At 46.9% G+C, this 18378-nt stretch overlaps 2 protein-coding genes across 2 annotated transcripts; one reads left to right on the forward strand and one right to left on the reverse strand.

Annotated features, from left to right (window-relative positions):
- Positions 1–575: 575 nt before the first annotated feature.
- On the forward strand, positions 576–3313 carry nsl1 (NSL1 component of MIS12 kinetochore complex). Its single transcript, XM_086017983.1, has 6 exons — positions 576–843; positions 1697–1769; positions 1852–1985; positions 2470–2524; positions 2592–2659; positions 2753–3313. The coding sequence occupies exons 1-6, from the start codon at positions 658–660 to the stop codon at positions 2993–2995; spliced, it is 759 nt and encodes a 252-aa protein (XP_085874109.1). The 5' UTR covers positions 576–657; the 3' UTR covers positions 2996–3313.
- A 4099-nt stretch (positions 3314–7412) lies between these two features.
- atf3 (activating transcription factor 3) lies at positions 7413–10959 on the reverse strand. The gene is made up of 4 exons (XM_086019835.1): positions 10763–10959; positions 9429–9663; positions 8945–9052; positions 7413–8834 (listed from the first exon to the last, which is right to left on the reverse strand). Exons 2-4 carry the CDS (start codon positions 9657–9659, stop codon positions 8514–8516), a joined length of 660 nt encoding a protein of 219 aa, XP_085875961.1. The 5' UTR covers positions 9660–9663; positions 10763–10959; the 3' UTR covers positions 7413–8513.
- Between the last annotated feature and the right edge of the window lie 7419 nt (positions 10960–18378).

Below are 18378 nucleotides of genomic sequence, written 5' to 3' on the forward strand. Positions count from 1 at the left end.
AACGACTATACGTGACCCAATAAAATGTAATATTAGTTGGTTATTTTTTGCAGAGGATAGAGAATATATGCCAGTGAGCATTGTTGATACTGTCTGTCGACATGTGTTGCTGCACCATTCTAACGAAATATCCATTGCTTAAAGCGCGATGCCACCATATGCTAATTATTAGCCTGTCTGTGGCATTTCCCATTAAGTGCTAACAACACACTACCAGACCTAAAGACAACATTATGTGGTAGTTTTAAAAACACAACATTTGACTCGCTTCCTGTTTATGTGCCAATAAAGTTGAACTTGGAGTGGCATTAAAAATCTTGAGGGGTCTCCTTCGAAGAAATGTTTACTAGTACGCGTTATGTACATGCTAATATCAAGCTCGCCCTTCAGTACTCGAGTCTGTCAGGAGCAGAAGACTTGGTGATGATGTTATTGTGAATTACTACAACAACAACCTCAAACATTTTTCTTCTTTTTGACTGCGCTTCGTCTTGGTGTTTTGTTGTATTCGATCGACTTCAGGAAGAAGAAAAGGGACATTTTGGGGGAGTGAATGGCGTGTCGGAAGTAGGAACAACTGTATCGCTCACTTGTTCCTACTCGGAGCCTCCGAAGCGCGCAACCCGGAAGAAGGAAAGAAGCCGTTCAAACCAAAACATGGCGGCAAAAAAGGACGTGCAAGCTGGAGCAGAGACCGATGAAGGCTTCCGAGTGCAGCTGACGTCTAAAAAACAAATTGAACAACACATGAAGCACTACAAAGACATTTTAAATGAAGCGCTGGACGGACAAGCGGCAATTCCGGAGGAAACCAAGCGACTTTTACTTGCGCAGCTGCTGACGGTGAGCTTAAAGGAGCGCCTACCTGACCCGAAAGTCAACAACATTTTCTCGCCAACTGTAAATGACAACTTTCATGAAATCAAAAGTAACTTTAAACGATTTACGTGTGGACGCAACATAAGCGGTCAAATCATTCGCGTGAAACACCCGGATGTTGATTGACGTACGTCAACTGTGGCTGTTCAAGTCAATGCAACTTTTTTGACAACAGGCCAAATGCCAATAGTTTCACACGGTATACAGTACACTAAAGCAAGTAATGCCTTAATACACAAATAAAAACATTGGAGTAAATGTAATAAAATTCTAGATGTTACTTTAGAAAAGCATACAGTAAGAGATGAAACGTCCATTGCTTCACTTCCATGGATATTGTGTTGCTCCTCCTACTGGTGTGTGCGCCTTGGCCACCCGGGGGCAATATGGTACTGGCATACATTTGAGACGGTCTCTTCTCAACTCCTCAGGAAGTTGCATTAATATTAGTTGTTCTTTGCCGAGAATAAAGAAAAGAGGCCGGTGAGGATTGTTGCAGTACCCTGCAAAACCGCTGCCCATGAAGCGAGTTGAGCTCACTGCCGCCGCAAAGCGCTCGTAGAGCAAGTTTGGCCTTGCAAGTCAAAGCTCCCCGCAAAAAGAAAAAAAAATGGCTAAAGGAGAGTCAACAAAATGAAATGATGAGGACCCAATTAGGACAGCGGTAGCAGGACATTGACCTTCAAATAATAGACGATTTTGAAAAATATCAATAGTCAAGTTAAATTGTTTCTGTCTATGTTTATATTTGAGTGTATTTGTTTGACAAACGTACTACATTTCTGGTGCAATCTTTCTTCCTGTCATGAATGTGCAGGATTTTGAGGCTGCCGTCCAAGCCAACGTTTTGGTGAACGGACAAACGTGGGAACACGGCCAGCATGATGACGGTGAACAGCAGCAACGTGTGCCGCCTCGTCCGGCCAGCTCGCTCAAGCGCCGCTCACTCAAGCGTCTCTCGCTCTCTCTCAGATGAGGACAAGCTGGCCCAGCTGGAGAAGCGGATGGACGACGCCATCGTGGAGACGGCGCAGAAGCGCCGCACGTTCCCCCCGCAAGTCCTGCGCTGGGCCGTGCGCGCCCTCAAAGCCGAGAGGCAAATTGTGGTGGGTGCCGCTCGCGCTTTCCTCCCTCCCGGAGGCACGTGACTGACTTCACGTCTTCGGTCAACCAATCCACTGTCGTTTTTCAAATGCGTAAAATCCATCCGGCCACTTTGTGTAGTGCTCGACCTCGCGGCAAGGGGGCGCATGGGTGGTACCAAAAAAAAAAAAAAAAAAAAAACCTCTCACGTTGAAACCAATGGACAATTTGGAGGCCAAGAACTTAAATTTTTCCATCTCACAAAGTGGCGTAAAAAAGAGTTGCAACCAACATACAAATGAATGATGTAACCTTATGAGAAGAGTCGAATTCGTTTGAGCAAGACGGACGGGGTGGTCGTTGCGACTCGATGACACGCATCAAGAAATATAAAACATGCCGATAGGCAACAACCGTGTGTGTGAGCAACTTATTAACAATTCAAAGTCCTTACAGCCGTAAGAGATTTTAAATCGCATGTGTCGTGTTTTTTTTGTTTTTTTTTAGGACTTTTATGAAAAACCAGTCAAACCTCAGCAGATGCTCACAGACCCTCAGAGAGGTAATACGCACACACACGCTCACAGACACGCTCACACACACGCAACCTACTTGTGTTCTGCGATCAGACAACTTGATGAAGGACTTGTTCGATCGGGCATCTGGGCTGAAGGAACACACCGCGCAAGTCATCAAGGTACAATACACACACAGACACGCACACGCACACATACAGACACTGCGTGCGTGTGTGTGTGTGTGTGTGTGCGTGCGTGCGCGTTTCTTTCAGTCCATCCACACGCTTCAGGATCAGGCCGAAGGCTTACTGGAGGTGATCGACATGAAGCCCAGTCAGGCGTCGTTGGAGGTGCACCGGGAAGTGTTTGGCAGCGGGCAGTTGGCAGAAACTCCGCCTCCTTCGCCAAACCCCGCCCAGTGGAAGAGGCAGTCGTCGGTCCGACGAGACGCGCGGGACGCCGTGGCATCCACGGGATACGTGGAGGGAAAAAAAGGCACGCTGAGTGGGAAGTAACGTCAATAAACATTTGCAATTCAGAACAAGCGAGGCCATGTTCTTTGGAGACGCTTTTTCACAATTACACCGCTAGGGGTCGCCAAACACTGCAATATGACAATAACAGCTCCCCAGACGGTGCATTTTTCTGGGGGATAATAACCAGATTTGATTTGTTTTTATGACCTACATATCGTTTGGATTGGATATCTAGGTTTTCTTAACTCAATTTTGATTGGATATGCTCCTTTTGTCTGCTGCCAGGTTGGCATTGCAAATGAGAATCTGTTCTCATGGTCGTACATGCATAAATAAACACATCTACATACCCGTGCAGTTATGACGTCATGTTGTTATTCTCCAGTTGATAGAAAAGCAAATCTACTCATAAAGCACAAATGCTTTTTAATAATAAAACAGAGTGGATAGAAAATGTACACATCGCATTGATGCTCTACATTTGTTCATGACTAATAAACAGCTAAAAGAAATGTTGGTTTGACACTTTACAACTATTAATTGTTTTTTTAATCATAAAACTTCAAGGATGCTTCACGCCTTTTTCTAAATTAGTATGTCAAACAAAAGTACATTAACATTGGATGCAGTTGCTTTACCTTTATGGTAAATAAATTGTAAACCGTGTGTCAATGAAAAAGCTTGATTAAAGCTTGAGAACTTACTGGTGTTCTAAGGCTTTTATTTGTTTTTAATCATATATAAATGACTAACGGATGAATGCATCTTAGTTTGCCCGAAGGTCAGTTGGAGATCACAGCGGTGGCGGAGGTTGACGTTTGATTGATTGATTGAAATGTTGATTGACAACAAAGCATGTATCAAAAATATACATGGGCACACCTGCTGCCAAAGGGATAAAAACACAATAAAGTCATTGTCTTATTTCCATTGTGGTCCCTTGACTATGTACGTGTGCTTGACCATATACCTGCGTGTCCGTGGGGGGGGAATGTGTGGATGTGCCTCCGCGCGTAAAGAACTCAATTCAACGTACAAGAACAACTTAAGAATCATGACAACATACGGTTTAAATATAGAAAATCAAACAAAATGGTAACATCAAATTCTGACCAAAATAAGTTTCTCTATTTCATAGGCTGTCAAACTGTCCCCTGACTCCCTTCCCCTTAACCCCTTAATTAAATCTCTTTCGGGCAATTTTAAAGGCGAAAAGGGAACTCAAGCTCTTCACGAATAAGGGCAGAGCATTGCGAGCCCCACATGCCGTATATCTGAGTGTGATTCCAACCATGTTTCTTTTAAATCTGATCGGGAGCAGATTTAAAGATCTTCCCCCGGCGGCATGATCATGAACATCACTAACCTTGCTCAAAGTATGCCGGGGCAACATTATTTTAAGTCGCGGTCACGTCGCAATGACGCGCTCTCGCGCTTCCTCTTTGCGCCGCCGTCGTCATCAACAGCATCTTGTTCTTCCTGCGGCGGTCCTGACGAAATGAAACGTTGCCATTAAGAGAAACAGGAAGTTAGCGCAGCCACACGGTCAGCAGGAACGGTGACATAAAGTTACTTTTGGTGCTTTTATTGTGTTGCGTCAGTTATTATAAACAGTACAAGAACCTAAGACTTGTTTTTTTTCAACGTTTATTTATGAACCCTCCCAAAGAGGAAGTGCATCCTCAGGATCCGGTTTTAGCATTGTAGCGAGCACGTGCTGGCATGTTGAAAGTGCTTTCAAGTGACAACAGACAAATGTATCGTGTTAAAGTTTTTGTGCATCAAATCTAAGTTAAATGTCATTTATTTTAAATTTTAAGTGAGTATCTTTTAAGCGATCAATCTTGGAAGTGTGTTTAGCGTCCTAGCTAGCGCACACTAACCTCATTGAGCGAGTGTTTGGTGTTAGTGGAGATGTTTATGCTCCATGTAATTTAATGTGAATTAACTGTCATTTAATTGGCTTCTTTTGGGTAAAGTGCACCTTTTCAGTTATAAAGCATCTTGGAAGCACGTCTTAGCATCCTAGATAGCGCATGCTAACCTGCAGAAAATGCTATCAAATGACAACAAAAAATTGTTTCAAGTGACTTGGAGTGTTTGTGCTTGAAATGTAAAATAAATGTAATTCATTTGGCATCTTTGAAAGGAAGTTCATCTTGGTAGTAGTAAACCTTATTGGAAGCACATTTGAGCTTCGTAGCTAGCGCATGCTAACATCCTAAATGGCAACGAGCAAATGTTTCATGTTAATTGAGGTGTTTTTACTTTGAATGCGAATGAATCAGTCATTTGGCTTATCTTAGAGGGAATGCATCCTCTCAGTGGTCAATTTGGGTATCACATTTTAGCACCCTAGCGTGTGCATGCTAACATCATGTAAGTGTCTCCAAACAACCATATCATGTTAGCTGAAATGTTTAAATAAATGTCATTAATTACTAGGGCTGGGAAAAAATATTGTATCGCGATGTATCGTGATACTTTTCATGTCCATACCAAGTATCGATACGTTGATGAAGTATCAATACTTTCTATACGTTACGTTTTGCACGTTCTATAACATTCTTTTGGAACATTTGAGGTCCTTAGCTGAGCTTTGTGAATGGAGTTTTTGCACTCCCGTGTATCAGGAACAGTTACTGGAACAGTTTATGCACTTTTCAATCATGACACTTGAATAAATGTCAAATGGCGCCTAAATTAAAATAAATTCCTCATTTTTTCCAATATGTATTTTTATAATATTTAAGTATCGCAATATGTACCGGATTGGTACAAAAGTGTATCGTTGCAGCCCTATTAATTATCGTAGGTTTCTCTTAAAGGAAGTGTATTTTTTCTGAATCTCATTTCAGGAACTCTGGTTAGCATCTTAGCTTACTCATACAGACACGATGGTGAACTTTTGACTCTTTTCTATTTTTACCATTGAATCCAACACAAATTCCCTTTTTTTTTTCCTTTCTTTTTTTTGCGCCAGCCTCTCGACATGATGGCTAACCTGTTAAGGTTGAACCTTGCCTCGTGACAGTGAGGTTACTTCAGGCCTCTTGCCTCCATTTGTGACTGACTTGCATCATCATTGTTCTGAGAGAATGACTAAGCAGTGTGTGTGTGTGTGTGTGTGTGTGTGTGTCCTTTGACCTCATATTAGCCAGGTGCTAAGTGCAGCCTGTCAATGTTTGCCGGGAGCAGGAAACAAAAGTTTGAGAAGAGATTAAGAGAAGTGGCATCGATTCAGATGTCGCAGGATCAAGCAGGGCGAGAGACTAGTTGCACGCTAGGTGTCATGTAACCAAATGTGAGAGTACAGAAATAGTTTTTAAGTTAAAATTCAAACATTTCAACAGAGGGAGCCACTCTAATTTCCACGGGTTAGAGATCCCGGAGTACCCGAGCCCAAATAGAGACTGCATTAGAACCTGACTTCTTTTTAGCTTTTGAAGTTGCCAAAAGGCCAACTTGCGGTGAGCAAAGGCATCTATGCTTTCCAAAACCAAGACAAGACCAAGACTTGATTAAAAACGTGGGAATCCTAGCTTGGATTTTAAAAAACAGCTTTAGGAAGTAGGAACAGTGTCAGCACTAAAACAACTCTGTACCGTCCGAACTTTGGTTCCCACCATACTGTAGGTCAGGGCAGGTTCGCCAACCTTTTTGAAGCTGCGAGATACTTCTTGGACACTGATGAATGCCAAGAGCTACCACTTTGACACACACTTCTGGAATGGCAATTTTGCTCAGCTTACCTTCATCATTCATTTTATCTTATTGTTGACAGTTACTGCTGGTATGATCATATTAAAGAATTCTCACAATAATTGGGAAACCGATAAATAACATGTAACACTTTCTGTAAATCTCTGCAATTTGTTTACATTTTCAAGTGTTCCGTCGACAACATTCCCAGAAAATGTCCCATCGCCGGCGAGCTATTTTTAGAACAGGCAGGCAGGCTACTGCTATTGGTCCTTGGAGGCTACCACGTGGATTAGCCCTGCTTGTCGAGCGCTAGCATGCTAACAAAAACAATCGCTCCGACTCACCTTTTCCCTCTTGCTTCCACCCACAAGCGTGACAGCGAGAGTTTGCCGGTATAACGTGTGCAAAACGAGCCGTTTGAGAAGGACCGAGACGGCCCACCTGAAGCGGCAACCGGCAAGTCCTGCTCACACGCGCACCTGTCAGCTAGTGGCTACACAAACAGGAAATGACGTCAGGAGGAGGACGCGGCTCATGTGATAGTGCTTCCAAACAATCCAAGCGCCACTTCAAACTACTCAAATTCTCACACGCGTCTGGCTAGTTTTTATTTCAGTCTTATTTAAAGGTAATGCCACTCTTTAGAGTTATGAAAATGTCTTGTAAGTAACACAACGGCCCCAACTTACATTGGTTTTAATCAATATAGTCAGTCCATCAGTGTTTCGTGTTTTGAAGTCAACGCAAGCCACACATTTCAAAAGATTTTATTCAACAAGGTTTAAAAAAACAAACAACAACAATCATGCTGGTCTCTGACCTGCTACATGTTGAACAATTTGGCTCAAAGCTCCAATGGTCACATGACCAAACAAACACAGTACAAAAGTAATCCGTATAAAACAACATTTGTGTAGCTTTGCCACACGCGCACAACCCGTGAGGTGCCACTCAGTAACGCAAACGCACGAAACCACGTTTTAGAAATGTAGACGTATGGTAGCCATTTGTCGACACAACACCAGACAGTAGCCGTTAGCACGTACGCTAGCAGACTCGAGGTGTCGCTTGCGTCAAGTTTTTATGCTGTCGGAATCATTACGACTCACTCGGGGCGCCACTTGTAAGGTCCTGAGTGCTTACAACCGGCAATTAGCAGCATTTGGCGTAGCAGACGCTATTGACAGTATTAGCGTCTGTCTTGAAATAAATAAAACAACTACAAAACAAAAGCATTTTCTCACTCAGCTCGTTTGTGCGTGGCTGAGCGGCAAGTAGTGGTACAACAGTCACAGTGCCATCTAGTGGACATGGCACAAAAACAAAAGTGCTCCAGCTTGGCCTTGGATCAGACAAGAACAATTTCAAGTCCAGTTTTGAGATGCAGGCGACGACTTTGTCCAATCAGCAGCTCGGGATTGTGGGGTGAAAGGTCGGTCTGTCTGTCGGTCGGTCGGTCGGTCGGCCGGCCGGCCGGCCGTCCTCTGCGCCCCTTAGCAGCGTTGAGGACCCGCAGTACCTCCCACGTAACATTTTTGCTTCTCTTGTGGTGCTTCTAGAAATTGTCAGAGCAATTTAAGCGTCCTAGTCAAGTTGACGCCACCGAGGGGCCAACATGAGGACTGTGAACGTTGGCTCCAAAGACACAGCGGAGGCGCTGCTGGATGCTTTTCAAAGAGCAACGCAGCCGCGCCTTGGGAAACAAGTGCCTTGGCTTTTGACATATTTTAGTTCCCTGCAAAGAGCCAACCTTCAATTTTTTAAATTCCCACTTTAGTCCCCACCCCTCCCACCTCCCACAAAGTTCCAAATTCACAGAATTCTGCAAGGCCATCCGCAGCGCAGCGTTTGGTCACATGGACACCGAGCACTGGACGCGGTCGAGGCTGAGGAGGGCGCCGGCGTCCAGTTCCGGGGTGCCGGCGAAGATGGAGCCGGCGACTTCCTGGATGGCGAAGAGGGAGGTTTGGCCGCACGCGGAGCTCGGGCTCTCCTGGAGGTGGCGCGCGAAGAGGTCGGCCGTTTCGTGGTCGGGGGTGCGCCCGTTGTGGGCGCGGACGATGCAGGTGGGCCGGTGCTGGTTGAGCATGTAGGACAGGTGCTGCTTCTGCTGGTTCAGAGCTTTGATTTGAGCCTTCAGGTTGATGTTGACGCTCTCCAGCTTCTCAGACTCCTGCGCGCACAAAACGGACGCCGGACGGCACGCCGTCAGCTAAGGCTGCGCATATATATTTGCAAATATTTTGCCGAAATAAGTTTCACGAGAAAAGAACAAAAACGTACCAGCAGCAAATATTCCGTCCTGTCCTTCTTCTTCTTGCGGCATTTGGCGGCGGCGGCCTTGTTGTTCTCTCGCCTTCGCTTCCTCCTGTCCGCCTCGGCCAGCGACAGCTGTTGTCACGACAACAAATTGGACACAATTATTTCACGGGAAAAGCTGTGGAGATGTCTAATTGTTTGTTTCGCAAGAACTAATTCAAAATCTTTTTGGGGATGTAAATGGGTAATAAACACATGAAGAACCATCAGACCGTTGCATCAGAAAGGCGTGTAAAATCAATCACTTTTTTGGAAGCAACCATCGCGCCGCGCCTGTGCAAGAGCAACCAATCAGAGAGCAAAGGTGTGACCGATGAGGTGTTGTGCAAACTTGTTATGTTAAAACATGAAATTGATCGCATTATAATGTGATACTGAGCCTTTTTGTTCCGTTCCGTAAATAACGGCGAACCGAAGGCACCGAATTGTCTTTTCCCGGCGGACCCACCCGCGTCTTTCCTCCGGTGCTGAGGTCCGAGCAGGAGCTGGCGCCGTCCGAGCCGGCGTCGGCGCGTCCGGCCGGGCCGGGCCGGCGGCACTCGGCGGCGGCCGTCAGGTGGTCGTCCAAGTCGTCCAAGGACAGCGAGCCCGGCGGGGACAGACGCGGCACCGGCGACGGGCGCGGCGCCGACGCCGAGCAGCTGACGTCGGCCAGCGTCAGACGAGAGTTCTGCAGCATGAGCCTGCAAACGCCGCAAAGTCGCATTCAGTGCCACGTCATCGTCATCGTGGCTCTTGCGTGACCACTAGGGACAAGGTTATTATAGTTCATGAAAAGTTCCAAAATAACGCGGCAACCTTTTGTTGGCAAACTGCTCTCATGAAGTGTACTTTGAGTGCGCTCCCCCTAGCGGTAGGTGAATGAATCACCAGCCACGTACGATTCGGTTGTATTTGACGTTTCAAGTTCAATACATTTCAACGTTTCGTGGTTTAACGTGAGTCTGTCATACATTTGGAGTGAATCATTAAGTGCAGTGCTTTATTTTCCTGTATTTGACGTTCATGTTTGAACAGAACATACTTTTTTTAAACTCAAACTTTGCTTTGGTTTGCGATGACCGCAACGTTGCACAACAACTGACTGAGCTGCTTCCATGAGTACACTTCTTGAATGCCAACAATGAAAATCATGTCAAGAATTCATCAGTGCTCAAACCGCACCACAGTTTTGTTTTTCTTTCGTCTGATGAACGGGACGGAAGATAAAACTTGGAAGCCTTAACAATGCTTTGTGCTAGCGCAAGTAGCCCCTGGGACTTCATTTTAAAAAATGAAAACACTCGCACTGGCGGTGAAGTGTTGAGGTCAGCCTGGAATTTACTGTATGTAACATGACGAGACACGGACACAACAAGAGGAGCTACTTCAAAATATATCCCTCCTCGCGTTCGTCAGGGAGATATAACGCATTCATAATATCATTATTGTTATTGTTATTCATTGTGGGAGCCGATTTCGAGTGGAAAACCCCAAATGAATGGAAACATTTTACTACTGTCTTAAGTGGACACATATGAACACGTGCGTGAATATACTGGAATGTAAACAACCCCACCTCCCACCCCCAAAAAAGTTCGTCTAACTCGAAAAGTCATGTCAGTCCAAAGCACAAGCACATGAAAATGTCGACACGATCCTCCCGATTGCCATTCAACTCCTTTTGGATCAAAGTGCGAAAGACGAATTTCAAGGCAAAAGCCCAGAAGCGCTTGAAAAGAGCCCCCTCAAAAACGAAAAAGAAACCAGAGAGCGAGCTGAGTGTTCCAAATGTCAACTTACGTGTGTGACGAGACGAGACGAGACGAGCTGGGCGAGCTGGGCGAGCTTGGCTAGTTGAGCCCGGGGGCGGGGCGGGGTGTGGGGGGGGTGCGGGGGGGTTTGTGTGTTGTCTGCCGGCTGCCGTCTGTCGGCTGTCGGCCGTCGGCTGTCGGCTGTCGGTTGTTGGCTGCTGCTGCTGCTGAGCGAGTGAGTTGAGCGGCTCCGGGTTGCGTCACGCTTATATGCAGGAGGCGCACACACCCGGGGGGCGGGGCTTGGTGACGCGCAAATCGCTGCGTCATGATGCAATCCGGCACAAGCGTGAGTCCTCCTTTAGTTTCTTTGCTCTTCTATCTCTCTGATCTCGCTCAAGTCGCTCAAGAAAGAAAGAAGAAGGAGAATGTTTCAAAGAAAAGGCCCAAACACGAGCCCACTCGCTCACGACTGATTTTGATTTGGACCAAATGCTTCCAACTCTTCACTTCATTTTCTTGCAAAGCATCAACTTTTTATTCATGTATGACACCGTTATCCTTTATAGCATATATCCATAGATGTTCTCTAAATACATGATCCGCCCCCATCGTTTTTATTATCAAAGGTTTATTCTCACAATATTCCGTTTTTTGTCATTTCGGTCATATTTGGGCATGACTCTTGTTACATGCCAGTGTCCTCTTCATCGAGGGCATTCGAATGTTCTCGCTCAAATGACGCCTTTACGAAAGCTTTTCTTTTTTTTCCCATCCTCCGGCGACCGCTCCGACCATCTCGCTCCTGTGTATGCTACACTTGCAGTGATGTCGGCTGCTCTTTTAGGACTTTTTGTTCGACGAGTCGGTCGCTCCTCTTCCGATCCATCAAGTCGATGACATCATCCTCATATGATATTTATTTATGATGTTTTATTCATCATTTTTTGGTCAGTTGCCGGCCGAGGTGGGCATCAGGTGATGCTCGCCTGCGTGATTATTGTCGATCGGGATTGGGATGCGACCAGCCGACCTTTTTGTCTTCGGAGTCGCTCAAGTGGGATGAACATTGACACAGCACAGAGAAGAGTGTTGCCAAATTTCAAGGAGAAAAGCAACCAAATCGTCAAGTAACATGAGGCTTGAAAATGGTCAAAAATCAAGCCCCTCTCGCTGCTCTCCAACGTTGTGGGCGTGTCTGCTGAAACCAAGCCCTCCCTGCTCAGCCGTCAATCAAACACCACAAACACAACCTAGAAAAATGGATGCATGATTGTCTAGCATCTTTCTTATGTTTACACAAAACAAGGTGTTGGAGCTGGAATTCCCCCCTCCTCAACTCTCCCACCTTTCTCGACGTGAGGTGAGCGCACTCAGGGTCGACAACAAGGCGCTCTGAAGCAGCCGCACCAGTCTGAAGCCCCCGTCCACATCAGATTCAGTTTCATTTTCTTTTCGCCTTCGCTCTGTGATGCGCATGTAACCCCAAACGGGAAGCCGTTTTGGCATTTTCACCCCGAAAGCCTTTTGAGTAAGACAAAACGTTGACAAATGTCCTCGTGTCACTTCCTGTCTTGCTGTGACGTCATTTGGAAGTTTCTCAACTGGTCTCAGGCACGTGCGGCGATCTTTTTTTTTTCCAAATAGCGTAACTGGAAGGATCAAACTGAAGACAAACATAGACGACAGGCCAAATCTGTTATCACTATCCCAACGTCAAACGTTTGAAGAGAATGCAACACGACTTTGTCACTGCCACAGAAACAATGGAAATCAATAAAAAATAAAAGTCTGCTCTGAATGAACAAAATAAAAATGACGCATACAACTATTTACAAAAGAGGTGCGCCACAGGGGGTCTATTTGTGCAACCATTTTCTCTCCATGATATCAAAATATGAATATGTAATTAATTCAGGCACATTTTTTTTGCATAGATAAAGTGCCTTTATTCCAGCACACAATGTGAGGGAATTTTCATTACTAATCATGACAAATTCATATACAACATCTTTATCCAAAATTGAATACATTAAGGGACACATCAAATAAAAAAAATTAAAAAAAATTCCAAAACATGATGGTTTTGTTGGAATAAATATTTGATGAGCCATTTTGTTGACAAAAAGAGATCCACTAGTTTCTTGTTTTCCTTTTAAGACAAAGTGAAAGAACATTTTGAGAGGCATGGGCGACTATAACTCTCATCAACGCGCTCATAAAAGGCATCCACATCATGGGCGCAATACAAGATTGTTGATTGCATCGGTGAGGGGAAAAGCCCAAAAGTCACAAGAACATGAAAGTCAATTCAACACAGAAGAGGGGGCGGGGTGGGGTGTGTGTGTGTGTGGGGGGGGGGGGGGGCGATGACAAAACAGTCACAACAAGAATCAAGACACGTTGAACGCCCCCAGTTGTCATCTGATCCCAATTGGGGGAAAAAATGATCTGGGACGAGTGTCAGGCACGGCTCAACTTTTTCTTTTGGTGGGAAGTTGATTCGATTCCAACCAAAAGTCCGTCTCGGTCTTGTGCGTGTGTGACTTCGGGATTCCCCTGGCCAGCTCGTGCACGCGCGGCGTGCGCGGTCAGCTCGTGCACGCGCGGCGTGCGCGGCCAGCTGCCACCGTTCCACTGGCATCAGGAAAAGAAAGTGACAAGCGTTGCCACTTTTGAATGGTGGGCCTTATTATTAGATCAGCACAACCGTGTGTGCGAGCGCTAATAATACACACTGATGCACGTCGCCTTCATTTAGCTGCACTGTCACACACACGTCACACATGTACACGCCCAACACACACACACACACACACACACGCACACACGACGACAGATGTTAGATAACATTTTTAACGACTATTCACTCTTTTAGTACTCGTCGATCCCTCCAGTACTTAAAAATGTCATCCAACACAGTGCTCCCCAAAATTTGACGCAGATGATGATTCGCCAGGGTCAGACTGCCGCACTATAGCGCCAGCTACTGCAGAGGAGGACTTACTCCATGTCCGAATGATGTCTTTTTTTTGGAATTCATGGGGCGCATTTGTTTGACGTCCGAATGACTTGTCAAGGGGACCAATTGAGCTGGTCAATCAACTGAAGACAAGTGACAGGAGCCGTTGCCACGGTAACGTCCTTCCCGGTGCACATGATGTGATGTCTGAACAGAGTTGTGAAATCCAGGTCCAGAAAGTGAAAACCCTGCCACACTTTGGCTGCAGGTGCTTCTCCTCAAGCGGCAGGGAAACCAGCTGAGTTAAGCGGAACTCAAGGCAAAGTGTGGCAGGGTTTTCACTTTCTAGACCCGAATTTGCCATTGCTGCGTTTGAAGTGACAAACGATGAGACGGCTCGCCGCGCGACTGAGCGAATCCCGCGTTGTTACGCCCTCAAAACTCGTCGTTCTGGGAACTGGCCTCGGTGAACCTTGACCCCATTTCGCTTTCGTTATGACACCGCGCTCACTTCTGCTTCTTCTTCTTCTCGACGCTGTCGGGCGGTTGGCTCATATTTTTCTTAGTGTATATTTACGGTAATAAAAGAAGAGTTTGAGAATGAAAGTGTTGCCATGGCAACACAGCAGCACAGAAGACGACGAAGTGAGGTCATTTACCGGTCAGAGCTGGTCAAACATGAGCCCTCCAAAAATGAAATCACATAAAATCACGTTCAATACATATACGGCATATCCTTCCTCAAAAGCTCATCACCGTCATCATAAATGCGTTTATTTTTGTTTTGTAGTATTTGGAATGGGCCATTGATTTAAATGATCTATTTGTTAAATTCTCTGTTTGCTCATGTAAATGCCGGGTGGTCCCCGTCAGAGACACGATGACTTCATCGTTCGTAATGTAGCGAAGCGTGTGCAGTGTTATGATGATGATGATGATGATGATGATGAAGATGATGATGATTTCATCAGCACATCCGAGAGGCTGTGGATGAAGTCATGTGCCTGCCGGTGAGGCCACCTCTTCCGGGAAGTGGCGGCTCTTCTGCCGCATCCCCCCTCTTCCTCCTCTTCCTCTTCACGGCTAATCCGGGAAATCAAGCGCAGCCCCACGTCGCGGCGCGGCACTCTGACGGGAAAAAAAAAAAAAAAACACACACGCGCGCGCACACACAACGCGGCGTGCAGCCCAAGACAGCCACAAGCCGACTGCTCAAAATCAAGCTTTGACTTTGACTTTGGAATCCAACGATCACAATGTGTGCTTATTTTCTGACCAAACCAGTAAGCCAAAACAATTGATTGAGGAATGTGCATCTTTTCCCCCGCCAAACCTGTTTTGGAATCAAAGAGATCAAAAGGTCGTTGCCATCCTTTCGGCTTATCCCCTCAGGGGTCGCCACGGCGAATCAAGTGCACGCTCGATTCGGCATCATTGATTTGGCAAAGCATTTTTACGCCGGGTGCCCTTCCCGACGCAACCCTATTAGCAGGGCACACACCCAGACACCATCGCTGAGCGGGAATGGATCCCACGCTGCCCGCACGCAACTCGGGCGCGTGTACCACTACACCATCAGTGACTCCCAAGAGATCGAAAGGTACCTGTCAATATATGAGGAAAACTTCATTTTGGAAGTGGTTGAATGTGAAACTGGCCGTCGACTCACTGCGGACAGATTGCAAGATTTCAAAAGTCCATTTCTTTTCTTCCAGCTGAAGAAAGCCCCAAATTCAATCTTTGTGAATTGATGATCTGAAATCAAGTCAGCACTCAAAAGTATTCAACCCGTGTCGAAAGTCAAACATACCGATAAAAACCACGCATCCCGCGTATGGCTTAGGAGAAGGAATGTTCTGGCCAAAATGTTGAGCAAATGTCCCGTTCTTGTTTTGCGTCCTGAATGAGCTGTGGGTCATTTTTCAACCGCCAATCAGGTGGCAGCCTGCTGATGACGCAATGTCGCAAGACGGCGAGAGCTTTCAGGTTGGTCTAGTCCAAGAAGATTTGGACACACATTGTCCTTTTGTTTGGAGCAAATCCAAACTCTTGCCACCTTTTGACCAGTGGCGGCAAGGCCCAAATTGGACTATGGGTAGCATTGCATGATTGCCAACAGCCGACTCATTTCCAGTATGGGGAACCATTCGACCGTCGTTTCTTTAAACAAGACAAAGGATTCAAATTGACAAAAGATGAATAAATGCAGAGCTCATTTGAATACAAAAATCTTTGTTTTTCTGTATAATTTCATCATGATCGATGAACAACTCTAATCAACCACCAAAACGAAATCGAAAATAGCTCAACTAATGCGACGACAAATATACAGTCCAAGGATTATCGTTTCAGTCGAGCAAAACGCTGACGTTATCCCCAAAAGGTTGTCGTAATGGAAATTGGAGCTGGAAAAACACCAGCGGCCGGTTGACGCCGCGCCGTCATGCGACTGAAATTCCTGACATTCCGCTCCAAAGCTCATGACGACGGCAACTAGTCGGGAATGAAGACGGACGGGTTGGGAAAGTTGAGGTGGTGTCGAGCTGTTCAGGAACGTCTCCTTCCATGCAACGTCCCGATTTGGCTTTGAACGGCGTCATCGAGGCGCCGCACCAAATAAGGACGCAACGAGGCGCTCGTTGGCATCACACGAAGGCAAAAACGCCTTTGGTGAAATCCCCCTATTTTCTTGTCGTTTTGGCGCACTCGTCTTCCACGCGATTCTCACGTTCGGACTTGCGACTGAGCCGCCGAAGGCGATCGCCGCAAGCGCACGGCTGGCCGCAAATCACGCCAACGGCGGGGACAAGCGTCCAAAAGGTGACGCACGCTTCAAAGTTGAAAATCACTTGGACCGGCCAATACGTCTTCGGTCAGTCGGTCGGTTTGAAATCGACAAAATAAGATGAAATGAATCGAAATGCAGTTTGAACTTGGCATTTCCCTAAAAAAAAACAGAGCGCCGCGTGGAAATTCCCATCTCGGAAAATTCACACTCCATTTGTAAAAAAGTGAGCAAGCAGGTGTACGAACGCCGGGGCGAAACATCAAACTAAAAAATGAGAGCAAAACAAACCATTCATGTCAATCTGTGGTTGACAAGAAGACATTCGAAATGGTGCTTGTTGAAAACAAACAAGCGCTGCTCTTCCAAGTGCGGTGCGAGCGAGCGCTCTTCAAACACGCGGCGGCCGACGGCAAACAAAAGCGTCCCGAAATTCCTCGCCTGGATCGGGAACACGCAGAGAGAGGGCATTGTGCCAACGTTCCGCGCGGCCGTCCCGTGTTTATGTTGACGTGGCTGTTGCCACGGCCACGCCAGTCACGCCCCACGGACTTACACCCGGGCGAGGGAAGCCTCTGCGCCGGGCCGCGTTCCAACACAAACGCGTCACGGCTCGCCGCCCACTCGAAGGTTCGCACGAGACTTCTGGGCGTCAATAGATGAAGACGTTATTGAGTTGGACCAACGTTGCGGGCTTGTTGGATTTTCTTTTGTCAAGCGTCTCGATCTCAACACCTTCCGTTACCTCAGAGAGACCACAAACGGAGAAGATTTGGGAATGGAACGTATCCCGGGATTCCCAGACTGGGCCGGCGTGCCGTCACACATTCTGCACCTCCGTGTGCGGGGGATATTTTTACATTATGTGTACGCACACATTAACTCCAAGCACATACACTCCCACTCGCTGAAAGGCTTGCTCACTCACTCGGCAGCGTGCCATCTTTTTAGCGCAGTGATATAAAAAGCATCAGAGGCCAGAAGAAGACAAGCGATGGCGTCACATAAAAAGACATGACGTCGTCTGGGATGGGATTGGCTGATGGCTCAATCCCATGAGCCTGTGGACGCGCCCCCTTTGCTCTACAAGTTTACACGGCAGCGTGCGGACGATGAGAGATCGCGTGCGTGCGTGCGTGCGCTCAGGTGAAATGACATCAGCTCAGGCTTCAGTGCCAGTGAGCTCAGCCCGCATCATCCTGAATGCCTAATGAGGGATTGACCCTACCACCGACACCCCCCCCCCCCCCAATCAGCAGAGGCATCTCTCGGCCAATCGGGTGGCAGCTGACCGCACGGGGGAGACGCTCGATAATGCAGGAGGCGCGAGTGAGGCGTGCTAACCGGATGACGTCATGCCAGGCGTCCCCCCCCCCACCCCCCCCTTTGGCCGTAATTTGCGACTCAGCCGGATTACAAGCACGGCAACAAGTAAACACACACGTCACGCTTTACCGGTGACCGCTTCTCGCTTTGTCTAGGAGCGCCCCGTCATTCGGCGGAGACCAATCCATTTTGTCGGCGCGCTTTCCCGGGAGACGGCGACCGGTCGACTGGTTGTCTACGTGACCCTTGCCGCCGAGCGGCGACCAGGGCGTAGTTTGTCGACACGTGCCCCGACATTTTCTGGCCACCTGACATTGGTGGGCAGACTGCGGCTTGAGGCCCAACAATGACTTGTGGTGTGCCAGCACTTGTGTTTGAAATTGGGAACGCGGCCACTGGAAGCGCGCCGTGGCAAGGCGGGTCAAGCAACTTTCGAAACAAAGGCCCGAAAACGGGATGATTGTGCAGAGCGCAGTTGTAACTCCAAAAGTATGACACAAGTTGGAACGATTTTGGTCGAGGTGCAACAATTAAGCGAGAACTAATCCATCATCGAATGAATCGACAATTGTTTGGGGCGGCAATTAATTGC

Source organism: Filicampus tigris, chromosome 20 (genome assembly GCF_054856515.1).
Source record: "Filicampus tigris isolate MCC_2025a chromosome 20, RoL_Ftig_1.0, whole genome shotgun sequence".
Lineage (NCBI taxonomy): Eukaryota > Metazoa > Chordata > Actinopteri > Syngnathiformes > Syngnathidae > Filicampus > Filicampus tigris.

Coding starts and splice junctions, on each gene's coding strand:
- atf3 (XM_086019835.1), bottom strand. CDS start 9,659: ATGCTGCAGAACTCTCGTCTGACGCTGGCCGACGTCAGCTGCTCGGCG. Junction 9,053..9,428: donor GCACCGGAGGAAAGACGCGG/GTGGGTCCGCCG, acceptor TCGTGACAACAG/CTGTCGCTGGCCGAGGCGGA. Junction 8,835..8,944: donor GGACGGAATATTTGCTGCTG/GTACGTTTTTGT, acceptor TTGTGCGCGCAG/GAGTCTGAGAAGCTGGAGAG.
- nsl1 (XM_086017983.1), top strand. CDS start 658: ATGGCGGCAAAAAAGGACGTGCAAGCTGGAGCAGAGACCGATGAAGGC. Junction 844..1,696: donor TACTTGCGCAGCTGCTGACG/GTGAGCTTAAAG, acceptor ATGAATGTGCAG/GATTTTGAGGCTGCCGTCCA. Junction 2,525..2,591: donor GCTCACAGACCCTCAGAGAG/GTAATACGCACA, acceptor TTCTGCGATCAG/ACAACTTGATGAAGGACTTG.